Here is a 13,413-nt window from a genome sequence, read left to right as displayed (position 1 = left end):
CTCAAACTTCGGACCTTCTACTTTTGGAGGTTGTGATGGCCCAGCAAAACTTTATTTGTAAACATACCATTTCTTGCAGGACCGAGGGAAAAATGCCTTTAGAAACAATTTCCCACATTCCCTGCGTTTCAGCTCCAGCTAGTTCTTTTGTGGCAACCATAAACAAATACAGGAGCGTGTTTTCCACCGGCCGTCTTTCCTCCGAGGTTATTTTGCAGGCCCAGCCAGATCTGTTTATTGCCAAGTGCGAAAATGTATCAATTTAGGATCAGAACACTAAGACCCTGGTGGTTCAAGGTTTCAGAGTTAGGAACAGGAAGTTGCAGGATAAATAGGAGCGGCGAGGTAGTGGGATTTAGGCCATCATTTATGGTGTTCATCAAAATCCGGTAACTATGGTTACCGAGCTCGCCTCATTGTTAGTGGTTGTCACAGTACCCACTCCCTAGTGGAGAATTGATAGAGTTCTTGCCCATTGCAAAGAAAGACCTTTTCGTCCAGTATAAGCTGCCTTATCTGGGTATCAGAGGATACATTTTCCCCTACTCCCCGCCATGTTTCTTCATCGCTCTTGCTTGACTTGAGGTCTGTCTCCTTCCAATTTTGTCTTGGATGGAAGGCATCAGCTACAAGCAGGACAAATATGGTTGTCTCAGGGTGACCTAGCTGCATAACACCCGAGCTTGCCTTTAAGCCAACTGGGTGTCAGTCTATCTGCCACTTTCCCAAAGGCTTTCCTTGCCTCTTCCTGCTTGCACGAACTACTCAGACTCTCATAGATCAGCAGTAGAGTGCTGGCCTGGTGGATGTGAGGCCCTAAGTTCAACACCCAGCATTGCAGGAAGAGGAAAAACAAAATCTCAGGAAAGGAAGTCCAGCCCTGAAGGACACACACACACACACACACACACACACACACACACACACACACACGCAGGCACACGCACACAGTCCAACTGTGGACCAACTGGAGAGGTATTTCGGGTGTCAATCACCCTTCAGTCTGGGTCCGGCGAGGAAGAAGGACACGGAGGTGGGGGTGAGGGTGATGACGAATCTTGAAGCTGCAGCAGCCCACAGCCCCATCGGCCTAGGTGCTCAGCAGATAGGTCACTCAGGCGATGATTTAAAAGGACAGCACGCCCACCCAGGCAGCAGATCGCCCCTCCCTGCCCCGCTGCCCGCCCAGGCCGCACCCACTTGGGGGCGGTGCGCCCGAGCTTAGTTCTCGGTGGGCGGACGCCGCGGCTTTAAGCCGGGGCGGGACTGAGCGTGGAGCGGCAGCAGCAGCGTCGGCGGCGAGAGTTCGTCGGGGACTCGGGCCCGGATGCTGGAGGCTAGTCCGCAGGTCCCGGTAAGCGCGGGGAGGGCGGACGAACGGCCCCGGGAGATGCACGCGCGTGCGTGTCTCAGGCGTGGGAGAGAGTCGGTGCAGCACGACGGGTCCACGGAGAAGTGGAGAAGGTTGTCCTTGCTTGGCCGAGCTCCTTCCGGCCCCATAGGAGCCCTCCAAGGCTCAATCTGCCACACTGGAGCATTTAGTCCTCCGCGGCGCCGGGCTGCGCTGGAGCGGATGGAGGGACGCGCAGCGCTAGCGGCCGCGAAGATTGGCCCTCGGCGTTCGCCGTAGCTCAGAGGCCTGCTGGGGGGCGGTCGCTGAGAGTCCCGGGAAGGACCGGCGACAAAAGGAGGGAACCCGAAGGCCGTTTGCGACGGGAAGGGATTGAGTGAGGAGTCGCGGGGGCTGCGGCGCCCCACCAAAGCCATCCTGGCATCTGCGGGCCTCCACGCAGGCTACTGGCTCTCCGGGCCAGACGCTGGGAGTGAAGGTAGCGGCGGCTACAGCGCCCCCTGGCGACCTGGAGGCGCGGTGTCTAGCCGCCGGGCGTCGTGGGCGGGGCGGACCCGATGGAGGACGGCGGGCTGTGGGGCGGTTTGCTTTTTCCTTACCTGGGTGGGGACTCCTTGGGCTCGAGGGCATCCAGGCCTGAGCCCATATTCTCCGGAAAAGCTCAGAACCTGCTTCCAGAATCCACAGGCGGAATAGGGTAGCCCCCTGCTTTCAGGGTCTTAGCCCAGGGAGAAGCTAGGCCAGGCCCCTGGGAGGATTGGGTGGGAACTTGGAAGTGGTACTTTTATTGAGTGGCATATAAAAGGAGGATTAAGTTTGCACAGCTCAGCGTGTAGAATGTCTTCCTAGCACACCTAAGACCCTGGGTTCGATTCCCCAGAACTTCCTAAATCTGGAGTGATGGTACACAGGCCTGTCAGAGGTGGGGGCTGGAGGCTCAAGATTCAACGCCATCCTAACCTCAGCCTATTCCTCCTACCCCAGCTACCCACAACACCACCTCCACAGGAAAAAAGTTAGATAAAAACTTTGGCCAGGATTAGGGCTTCTGTTCTGTTTTTTAAGAAGGCCGTGACCCTGAGTCTAGTTAGTGGCCGTGACTATGAGGGACCTCCAGTGTTTGAAGGAGGAACTCTGATATGAAAAGCAAGAGTTTGCCAAGTCACGGTAGCAAGGCTGATAGGATCCTTGGCTTTTTTCTTTCCCTACAAACAAGGTCTGTGGTACTATAGTGCTGGCTGTTCTGGAACTCAGAGATCCACAGACTGCTGGGGTTAAAGGCATGCTCGCACACTCAGCTTTTTATATTTTTTAGCATTCGGTTAGCTTGTGTATGTGTGTTGGGCATGCATGTGGAGTTAAGAGGACAACTTGTGGGACCCAGTCCTCTCCTTTCACCCTGTGGTTACGAATCAAGTCAGGTCTTTCCGGGTTTGGCCCCAAGTACTTTACACTGTGAGCTGGGAGTCAACATTACTGTTTCAAAGTTGCTGTGTGTTTTTAAACTATGCTTTGGGGCCAATGAGGTGGTTCTTTGGGTGAAGGTCCTTGCTGCCAAGCCTAATGACCAGAGTTCAATTCCTGGGAGCCACATGGTGGATAGAAGGAGCAGACGTTCCACAGGTTGTCCCCTGACTTCCTCCTGTGCAGTTGGCACACTCCTCCTTCCACCCCAATTAAGTGAATGTAGCACTAGAAAGCACTCTTCGTGTTTTGTGCCTTAACCGTAGATAACGTCCACAGTCTTGGAGGTGATGGTTAGGAAACAGCTTATTATTCATACAGTGTTGGGGATAAAATCCAGAACAAGGCTCTACCACGAAGCGGTGTGTATGTTTTCTTTTGAGACAAGGTCTCACATAGCCCTGGGTAGCCCAGAACCCACTCTGTAGAACAGCCTGGCCTCTTGTCTCCTGTGTGCCAGGATTAAAACCATTTGCCACCACGCTTAGCTGCTTTTATATTTTTTAAACTGGTTGGGGTGGGATGGGGGGAGTGTTGAAGAATAGCTTTTTTTTTTTTATAGATTTATTTATTTATTGTATATAAGTACACTGTAGCTGTCTTCAGACACACCAGAAGAGGGCATCAGATCTCTTTACAGATGGTTGCGAGCCACCATGTGGTTGCTGGGATTTGAACTCAGGACCTGAGGAATAGTAGTCAGTGCTCTTAACCACTGAGCCATCTGTCCAGCCCCGAAGAGTAGCTTTTCACGATGAGTGCAAATTATGCCAGATTTGTACTTAAAGCACTCCTGGTTGGTTTTTTGAACCCAGCTGTTCTCCTTCATTTATACGTTTGTGACAAACATATTTGCTGTCCAGCTCCCCTCACCTCCTCCACAACACTTTGGAGATAGTGTCTCGTGTATCCCAGGCTCCTTTCTGTATTCTCAAGTGCTGGGAATGCAACCTCTGCATAAGCAGGGCTGGGAATCAAACTGAAGGCTTAATAAACATGCCAGGCAAACCCTCCACTGAGCTACAACCCCAGCTCTCCCTCCACTCTGTGTAGCTTGTCGTACAAAATGCCTGCCATCTCCTGGTTTGTTGAAAGAAGGGTCTGTAGCGGGAAATAAAAAATTCATGTTGAAACAACAGATTTGGGGAAGCTTTATGTGGAAACACTATGTCCAAAAAAAAAAAAAAAAACAAACCACAGAGAACTGTTATGATCTGGATTACTACAAAATCGTTTAGGGCATGGGTGCTGTGATGGCTCAGCAGGTCGCGGTTCCCATCACCAACCCTAATGACCTGAGTTCGATTCTCTGGACCTCTGTGTGATTCCTCTGACTTATATACATCTATTGAGGTGCAGGGATCTGCCCCCAACACAATAAAAATATGAGTGTAATTTTAGAAAGCACTGGGGTAAAATCTCCCACAGGTTACAAGCTAATGTCCTTGAAAGCTGCTAATGGGATGTCTCTTTTCACAGGCTGGATAAACTCATGGACCTGGCAGTTCAGGCTTGAGAAGGAAACAAACTCAGAAGAAAGATGGCGTTTGTTGCAACCCAGGGGGCCACCGTGGTCGACCAAACCACTCTGATGAAGAAATACCTTCAGTTTGTGGCAGCTCTCACGGATGTGAATACACGTGAGTTTTTGTACACCGGGACGAATAGCAGACCTTAGTGTCTCTCCTTGGTCTCCCTGTCTGTCTACTTTGTGGAGAAGCACAATGATGAACAATACTGCTGGAGCCCCATAGAGGCACAAGTGTGAGTGCGATTGCCTGTGTGTATGTGTGTGTCCTTGTCTGTGCATGCACACAAGAGTCTGGGAGGATGGGTGTGTGTGACTGGTGGTAGGGACCTAGCCATGTGCCATCTTCTGGGCTGTGACAGTCAAACTGATAAGATCTGATTGCTTCTCTTTAGTCGTTAGATCCAGTGATTTTAAAGCCTCCTTAGGGCAGTTTCAATGAGCTGACTGTTTTGCTATTTACAGCTGATGAAACAAAGTTGAAAATGATGCAGGAAGTCAGCGAGAACTTCGAGGTATGACTCTTCCCCTCCTCTTCTGTTTTGTTTAAATTGCACTTCTTTTAGGTCTGTGTATGTGCCGGCACATGCCACCTGCGCTGTGTGCTTGTCACACAGCAACTGAGGGAGTCTGTTCTTTCCTTCCGTCATGTGGGCCCGGGGCTTGAGCTCTGGACACCTCAGCAGCCCTGCAGTTTTCTCTGTTGTCCATGCTTTCTCCTGTTCTTGCTGTCAGTGTTTCTAAAGATGTATGTATTTATTTATTTATTTATTTATTTATTTATTTATTTATTTATTTATTTTTCTCTTTTTCGGAGCTGGGGACCGAACCCAGGGCCTTGCACTCGCTAGGCAAGCGCTCTACCGCTGAGCTAAATCCCCAACCCCTAAAGATGTATTTATTATTATTGTCGCTGTTTCAGATGTGTGTGGGGTGCTGGGGTGGGTGTGTGTACACACTACCGTAGTGTTTACATGGAAGTTGGGCCCGCCTTGTGGAGGGGCCTCTCCTACCTTTACATGGCTTCTGTCGGTTGAACTCAGGTTGTCAGGCTGATTTGGTGGCAACTTGACCTGCTGAGTCATCCTGTCAGCCCTTTTGTGTAAGTTCTATGTTTCGTGGTCGTGTGTTGGTGCATTTGGAGAGGGGAGCACAGAAGTGCTGTGGTGCACGTGTGAGGGATTGGATTTCTGCTTCCTCCTTCACCTTCACGGAGGCTCTGGGTATCTTCCGACTCAAGCGGCGAGCACTTCCATCTCTCTAGCTCAGTCAGCCCTTTTTTTGTTTCTGACTCGGAGATCATTGATAATAAAGGCTGCCCTCTCCTGGCATGCTTCTGTAATTCCCAGAGTGGGAAAGCTGCAGCAGGGGGATTGGCAGTAATTATTCAGTGCCAGCCTGGGCTACTTACTGTGTGAAAGCATTTGGAAAGAAGTTTGTGTTTTATCTAAACGCTTAGTTCTCTTGTGTGCACATGTGTTTGGGCATCTGCATGCCATGAGGTTCACGAAAAGCTCAGAACAATTCGACTTCCACAGTGTGGGTTCTTCCTCAGGCCTGGCCATAAGCAATCTTTCCCCTCTGAGCCATGTACCAGGCCCTGAAGCCTCAGTGCAGCTAATTGTATTTCAGAAAGAGTTTGAAACTTTGTACAGGATTCCGCCCATCTTCCTGGTGAGGAAGCTCGGGGATGGGCTTTGTTTTGGCTGCTGTAGCATTTTTGTTTTTGAAGGGGGCTGTCTTACCTTTGAATGCATTCCAGGTTATGTTGCGATTTTGTTCAGGTGTTAGTTCATCTGACAGGATGGGTTGCCCATCATTCTCGAATTCTCACACATCAAGTCTTTTGCTTTGTTTTACTTTCTGAACAACCCTGCATTTAGTGACGGACACATTCTGAGAGTTGTGTCCTTTGGCAGTTTTAGCCGTTGCTATTCGCACAGACATAGATAGCGGAGCCTGTGTGCAAGTGTATGCACACATGCATGCCGTGGCTCGAGTAGAGGCCAGAGGACAAGAAGGAGTCAGCTCTCTCTTACCGTGCGGGGTCCCTGGAACGTGCTGCTCATTGGCTAGTACCTTTACCTGATGAGTTGTATCACCAGCCTGCCTCTAAATACAGTCAAATTGTAGTAAACACAAAATGGTTGAGGCTATTGCCAGTGTCCAGCAAACTGTTGGATAGTAAGTGACATTTAAGTATGTTTACACCCAAATAACAATGACATGTCTGGTGACATGTGCCTGTTTACCTTAGAAGGGCAGCATCATCAGTCTTTAAAAATTGAAAAAGTCTGGAGCCAGCTTAGCAGCCAATTCCTTTCCTGGTGGGAATGTGGAGTTCGAAGCTGAAAACAGCTGCCTCCTTGGCTGTAGGCAGCGTGTTGCTCAGATGGGTTGCCCCGAGGGGCTTTGAAGGCAGGTTTTCTTGCCGATGAGCCTGCCTTCAGTTTCAGTGCTGTCCGGAACCAAGGTTCCAGAAGACTTGCAGTGTGCCTATGGGAAGCCCCGGGGCTCAGTGGCCAAAGTTGAAGCTGGCCGGGTCATCATCTGCCCCAAGCTGCAGAATGAGGAACTTGTGCATGAGGCCTGATGTAGAGGCAAGCTTGAGTGCTCCGACCAACAGAAGACCCATGCTCAAAGAAGTGGGGCTTCACGGTGTTCAATGGGGAAGAACTTGAAGGATAGGGTAGCCGAGGAGTGGCTCTACCCATGGCTGCTGGCTCAGGTCGGTTCACTCTTGTCCACAGTGGTTGCTTGGCGAATGGCAGGCCCTGCATTTCTGAGGGCTTTCACTGCCCTGAGTGCCACACCCCATCAAACCTTGTGTAGCACTGAGTCTCACATCAGTATGTCTTTAAAAAGAAAGAGTTAAAGAGCAAGGTGGAGTTGATTCAGAAACCACAGTGCAGTTGTTTGCTCTTGGGTTTTAAGCACTGCACACAGTGGCACTGTCAGCAATCCTTTTATCTGAGAGGCACAATGGACTTGTTGATATCTCACAAAGGTAGAGGGCATTGTCCCTGATGCTGTGATGGCTGTGACACTTTCAGGCTCCTTGAGGATGAGTGGGGTCCATCATTATGTGTGCACCTACTTTTATAATGGCTACTTTGTAGTCTTGGGACTCTGTAGCCCTGGCTGTTAACTCAGCATACAGAGGGGGCTGCCCCGAAACGGTGAGATCTGCTTGCCTCTGCCTCTCCAGTACTGGGATAGGAGTTTACTACTATTCCTGCCTAATAATTTGGTGTTTTAAAAAGCTTAATTTAGGGGTTGGGGATTTAGCTCAGCGGTACAGCGCTTACCTAGGAAGCACAAGGCCCTGGGTTCGGTCCCCAGCTCCGAAAAAAAGAACCAAAAAAAAAAAAAGCTTAATTTATTTTATGTGTATGATTGTTTCTTTTAAGTGAAGACCTAAGTGGTTTTGTGGATTTTTGTTTTGTTTTGTTTTTGTTTTTCCCTTTTTCAGACTGTATCTGGCTTTGTAGTAAAGAATGGCCTTGGGCTGGAGAGATGGCTCAGTGGTTAAGAGCACTGACTGCTCTTCCAGAGGTCCTGAGTTCAAATCCCAGCAACCACATGGTGGCTCACAACCATCTGTAATGAGATCCAATGCCCTCTTCTGGTGTGTCTGAAGACAGCTACAGTGCACTTATATATAATAAATTAAAAAAAAAAAAAAAAAAAAGAATGGCCTCTAACTCTTGGACCTTCCACCTTATTCTGCTAGGTCACACACATGTTCCACTGTAGTCTGTGCCAACTGTTTTGGAGGTCAGCCTTGAATGTTCAGTTTTTTCTAGAGCATCGGTGTTCTTTTTCTTTGCTTAAATTTATTTACGCATTTTTCGTTTAGATTACATTTATGTGTGTCCTTGGAGTAGGCAGGTGGAGGTGAGAGGATGATTTGCTGGCATGTTCTCTGCTACCTAGCATGTGGTCACAGGGATTGAACTTGGTTTAGCAACACTACACCACCTTGCCAATCCTAAATGCATTTTAAAATGCTGTATGTATAGAATGATGTGCCAGCTGGTACTCTGCTCCTTATGGGGAAAACAGTCAGAATCCTCTAGCTCATTTATTGTTGCTATTATTGTCATTATTAATTTTTCTTTTTTCGAGACAGGATTGCTCTGTATATCCCTGACTGTCCTGGAACTCACTGTACAGACTAGGCAGGCCTGAAACTCATAGTAATCCATTTGCCTGTGCTGCCCAGGCGCTGGGATTAAAGACTTAGTTCTTTCAGAGGTTTAATTGACAGTTACCCCACCCTGCAACAGTGAACCTTCAGAACTGCTGCTTCTACTCATCAGCCGTCTCTGTCTGGATTGTGTATCCTCCCCACCCTCGGATGCCATCTTCTGTTCAGCTTGTATGAGAGGGAACAGGAAGGAGTGTGGCTCCCTTCAGTTAGTGTAGTGACCGTGTGTGCTGTCCATGTGTGTGGGTCCCTTCAGTTAGTGCAGTGACCGTGTGTGCTGTCCACCTTTTCCTGAGGAATAGGACAGGTTCACGTTCTGTTTAATGGTTTTTTTATATAAATAGTTAAATAGTGTTCCACTGTATTTGTATACCACATTTTCTCAAACCAATCAGTCTTTTTAATGTGTTTCTTTATTTTATGTCTGTGAGTACACTGTTTCTGTCTTCAGACACCAGAAAAGGGCATCGGATCTCATTACAGATGGTTGTGAGCCACCATGCTGGGATTTGAACTCAGGGCCTCTGGAAGAGCAGTCAGTGCTCTTAACTGCTGAGCCATCTCTCCTGCCCCAAACCAATCATTATTTGATGGACGCTTCTGTTGCTTCTATTTCTTGGCTCTTGTGAATGTGCTGTGGTGAACATGGGAGGAATTCAAACAACTGTGTATGTGTGGTGCTGGGAATCGAACCCAGAACTTCAGGCCTGCTAGGCAAATGCTCAACTATCAAGTTGTGCATCTAGCTAGGCATGTCCAGTTTGAGCATGTGTGCGTATGTGTGTGCCACACGTGTATGGGTATCTGGATTCCAGAGGAGGATGTTGAATCCCCTTGAACTGGAGTTATAGGCAGTTGGGAGCTACCTGCCGTGGTGCTGGGAACCAAACCCTGGTCCCAGAGGAAGAGAAAGGCAAACAAGCTTAATTCTGTCACTCCTGCCATACCTGAGTTTAACAGTAAATTTTAGTACTTAATTTTCTTTATTAGATTTCAAATCTTAATTTACCAGACTTTTTTTTTTTTTTTTTTTTCCGGCGCTGGGGACCGAACCCAGGGCAAATCTTAATTTACTAAAAATGATGTTATCCTGGAGGCCTCTTTAAGAATTGAGAACCCTTTCAGCTCTGGAAACGCAGGGACGTATGTCTTGATGGTTAAGTGTTGACAGCCCTTACAGAGGGCCTGGGTTTGGGTCCAGCTCACAGTGGCTTGCAGCTCCAGTTCCCAAGGATTCCCATGTCCTCTTGTGGCCTCCTTGGAAACTTGGATGCATGTGGTGCACATAAAAACTCATGCAGAAAAGACCCTTATGTTTTGTTTTCTTTTGAGATTATCTTGTGAGTTCTAGATGGAAATATGCAGACAACTTACTGTGCCTTCCCTTTTGTTAATTGCCCACCAGAATGTCACATCATCTCCTCAGTATTCTACATTCCTGGAACATATCATCCCTCGATTTCTCACATTTCTCCAAGATGGAGAAGTCCAGTTTCTTCAGGAGAAGCCAGCCCAGGTAATCTGTTAACAGGAAAGGTGAGGGGAAAAAAAAAAAAACAAACAAAAAACACCCCACACCAGTGATCAGAAGCAAATGTGAATCAAAACAACATAAAACCAAAGAATGAAAGATTCACCAGAGAAGGAAGGAAGTCTCATCAGTGGGCATGCGTGCAGGACCATTGACTCCATGGCTTTGTTCTCTTCTCTGGGTTGAGGTCCCTTGCATCCACCAACTAGGCATGTGTGTATATGCAGAAAAGAGGGCTGGTGGGGTGGCTCAGCAGACGAAATGCTGGCCACCCTGCCTGAGGACCTGAGTCTGATGAGACTCACATGACAGAAGGGAAGAAGTGACTCCTTCACGGTGTCCTCTCACGAGCTCTGTGATGCACACCGTGCCCACCGATGTCAATAAAAACGTTAAGTAGGCTGAAGAGATGACTCAGCTATTAAGTGGTACGTACTACTCTTCAGAGGGCCAGAGCTCTGCTCCCAACACCCAGGCCACAACTGCCCGGAGTGAGCACCGCCAGATATGGTGTCTCCGAAATCCTGGAGGACCCGTGCATACCCGAATAGTCCTTTTAAAGGATTGAACTTCCCATGCAGTCGTTGGTTAACAGTGAGTCAGAACTTCAGTGTTTTACTCTTACACTTGTGTGCTTCTCTGGCAGCAACTGCGGAAGCTGGTACTTGAAATCCTCCACAGGATTCCAACCAATGAGCACCTTCGTCCTCATACGAAAAACGTTCTGTCTGTGATGTTTCGGTTTTTAGAGGTAATCTTTGACAGCTCTCTCAATAGCTGTGTTTAAAGCATTTCATGATTTTTTTTCTTACAATAAAATCTAGTAGTAGTCTATGCTTCACCAAAGATCTGCTTAAATGAGTGAAATTCTTCTTAATGTCTCTTTTCTCTCATTTTTGTTTGGTTCAGAAAGAAAGACTACTTAATTGAAGATTTTTGTTTCATTCCCCCCCCCCCCCCCCCCGCCTTCTCTCTTTAAAGACGGTCTAACAATGTAGCCCAGGTTGTCCTGGAACTTTCTATGTAGATCAGACAGACTTTGAAGTTACAGAGATCCACCAGCCTCTGCTTCCTTAGTACTGAGACTTAAAGTTTAAAGTTTATACCAAGACACCTGGCTCTGATTTTTCTTTTGAGACGAGGTCTCACTATGTAACACTCACTCACCTGTCTGGAACTTGCTAAATAGACCAGGTTGGCCTACCTCTGCATCCCGAATGGTGAGATTAAAGGCATGTGCTGCCATGCCCTGGAAGGCCTTAAAAGTTTTAGGTGAATGCATTTGTTAATCTTTTTGCTCTCTCCTGTCTTGACATGGCCATTGTCCCACTGAGCCTTGGGACCTTGGGAAGATACATTTGTTAGGGATAGACTTGGGTTCTTATTTCGGCTCTGTCAGTGCTGGCTGACCACATTGACCGGTCCGTCCTCACTGGCTTACACAGCAGCCATCCAGTCCACGGTGGGTGCTCAGTAGCTGGGAGTTCGTTCTTGGTCTTTTGGCAGCAAGGGTTGACAATTCCTTACCTCACAAACATGGAAATCAGTGTTTGGAATTTTTATTTTGAGTTTTGGAATATCTGCGTATACATAACAGGATATGTTAGGGCTACAACCTCAGCCTAAACATGGGGTTCGTTAGTATATCCTTGGCGCCCTCTGTAGATAGCTTGAAGGTGATTTTATGCTGTGTTTTTACTGTGTCTGTTCTGACTTAAGAGCCATTACATGAGGTCAGGCATAGACTTTCCTATTGTGGCATTGTGGTATCTTGTCAGCTACTCAAGGCTTAGGATTTTAGAACAGTTCGGGTCTGGGCTTTTTGGATCAGGAATGGGCAACTTGTATTTCCAAGCAGTGAGCCAGTTTTTGTTGTTTGTTTCAAGTACGATGTCATTTAGCCATTAAAGTGTCAGTCAAGGTTGTGTTGGCATACCTTACCTCTCCAATATCAACACTTGGGAGAGGGAGGGAGGCAGGAAAAGCTCCGTGAGTTTGAGGCCAGCCATAATGAGACCCTGTTAAAAACAAAACAGCATTAAACATTCAGGACTGGAGATGTAGCTCAGCTGATAGAGTGCCTAGCAGGCTTGAAAACCTGGGGGTCCCATCCTTAGAACCATATACACCAGGCTGGGTGAGCAGGCCTGTTAACCCAGTTCAGGGTCACCCCAGGCCAGGCCTCGGCCACATGAGACCCTATGTCAAGAGGGGGAAAGTGGCACTATTCATGGTGTGACTTGCCCTCTGGGTCATTTGCTAGTTCACCCGTCTCAGAGTTACTCTTAACGTGGTGGTGGGGTGCTGCTGTCACATGGTCCGCAGACACCTTGGCTATTTCTGTCCAGGACAGCTGCATCTTGGAACTGTGATTTTCAGCAAACCTCGTATAAGCTGGTTGATTCAGCTGGGTGGCAGAGAAACACACAGAAAATGCTAGACTGGTTCTGTTTTCTGGAGGTCTCACTGTGTACTCTGGGTTGGCCTGAAACTCACTGTAGATCAAGTCAGTCTCAAACTTGAAGAGAGCTGCTTGCCTCTGCCTCTCAAGTGTGCCGTCATGCCTGTCAACAGTTTGTCTTTAATCCCGAGATAAAATGCCTTGAGAAATATAACGATATTTTTGTTTGTTTTTTAAAGACGGAAAATGAAGAAAATGTTCTTATTTGTCTAAGAATAATTATTGAGCTGCACAAACAGTTTAGGCCACCAATCACGCAAGAGGTGAGTTGTTGACCACATACGTTTATTTAGAGAGAGAGCGAGAGAGTGAGCATGCGCGTGCCTGTATGCATGACGTGGCACATGCATGGTAGAGGAAGATGACTTGGGCTGGTTGGTTCACTGTCATTTGGTTCCAGGAATTAAATCGGACTGCCTGGCTGGTGGCAAGCACCTTTACCTTCGGGGCCATCTAGCTGGCCCTTACTTACCCTTAGTTGACTAAACAACTGCTGGATAGAAAGTAGAGCTTGAGCAGAGAGATTTTGTCCCCTGCTTTGCCATGCTCCTGTCTTGTGCAGAGTCACACGGGGGCATGGTGAAGAACATAGCATGCTCTGAGCGTATTCCTGCCCCGGCACTCTCCGTCGAAGTGCTGTCTTTACTGTTCCTTTTTGGTTGAGTGCGAAAAGATCTCCCTGAGTTTTCTCAGTAGCTGGAGTGTGGTGACTGACCAGGGTCTTGGGTCAGTTCAGACTCTCCTGGGATAGACTCAGAGCTCTGGCTGTTTCCTTAGGGTAAAGGCTAAAGGGGATTCTGTAGGGAGAGTCGGGTTTGGACCTCAGCTCTGTAGCCTGGTAGCAGAGCCAAGCTGGGAGAGCTGTGAC

At 48.0% G+C, this 13,413-nt stretch overlaps 1 protein-coding gene, 1 non-coding gene and 1 pseudogene across 22 annotated transcripts in view; all 3 read left to right on the top strand.

The window, feature by feature from the left end:
- The first annotated feature begins 1,214 nt into the window (after window positions 1-1,214).
- The window catches only part of Trrap (transformation/transcription domain-associated protein), an 89,687-nt gene continuing 77,488 nt past the window's right edge, over window positions 1,215-13,413 (top strand). For 19 of the 21 annotated variants that reach the window (XM_039089172.2, XM_063271123.1, XM_039089174.2 and 16 more), the window contains exons 1-6: window positions 1,215-1,354; window positions 4,295-4,455; window positions 4,809-4,858; window positions 9,959-10,069; window positions 10,731-10,835; window positions 12,725-12,808. In XM_039089172.2, the coding sequence (XP_038945100.1) occupies window positions 4,356-4,455; window positions 4,809-4,858; window positions 9,959-10,069; window positions 10,731-10,835; window positions 12,725-12,808 (450 nt within the window). In that variant the 5' untranslated portion in view covers window positions 1,215-1,354; window positions 4,295-4,355. The other 2 variants (NM_001105907.4, XM_063271121.1) reach the window with 2 other exon arrangements.
- LOC134481436 (small nucleolar RNA ZL1) lies at window positions 4,529-4,731 on the top strand. Its single transcript, XR_010056873.1, has one exon. It is a non-coding gene; the product is annotated as a small nucleolar RNA ZL1 (small nucleolar RNA).
- On the top strand, window positions 6,638-6,767 carry LOC120096103 (small nucleolar RNA SNORA70; annotated as a pseudogene).

Source organism: Rattus norvegicus, chromosome 12 (genome assembly GCF_036323735.1).
Source record: "Rattus norvegicus strain BN/NHsdMcwi chromosome 12, GRCr8, whole genome shotgun sequence".
Taxonomy (NCBI): domain Eukaryota; kingdom Metazoa; phylum Chordata; class Mammalia; order Rodentia; family Muridae; genus Rattus; species Rattus norvegicus.
The sequence above is the reverse complement of the archived record's forward strand: the minus strand, read 5'-3'. Positions and strand labels throughout refer to the sequence as shown.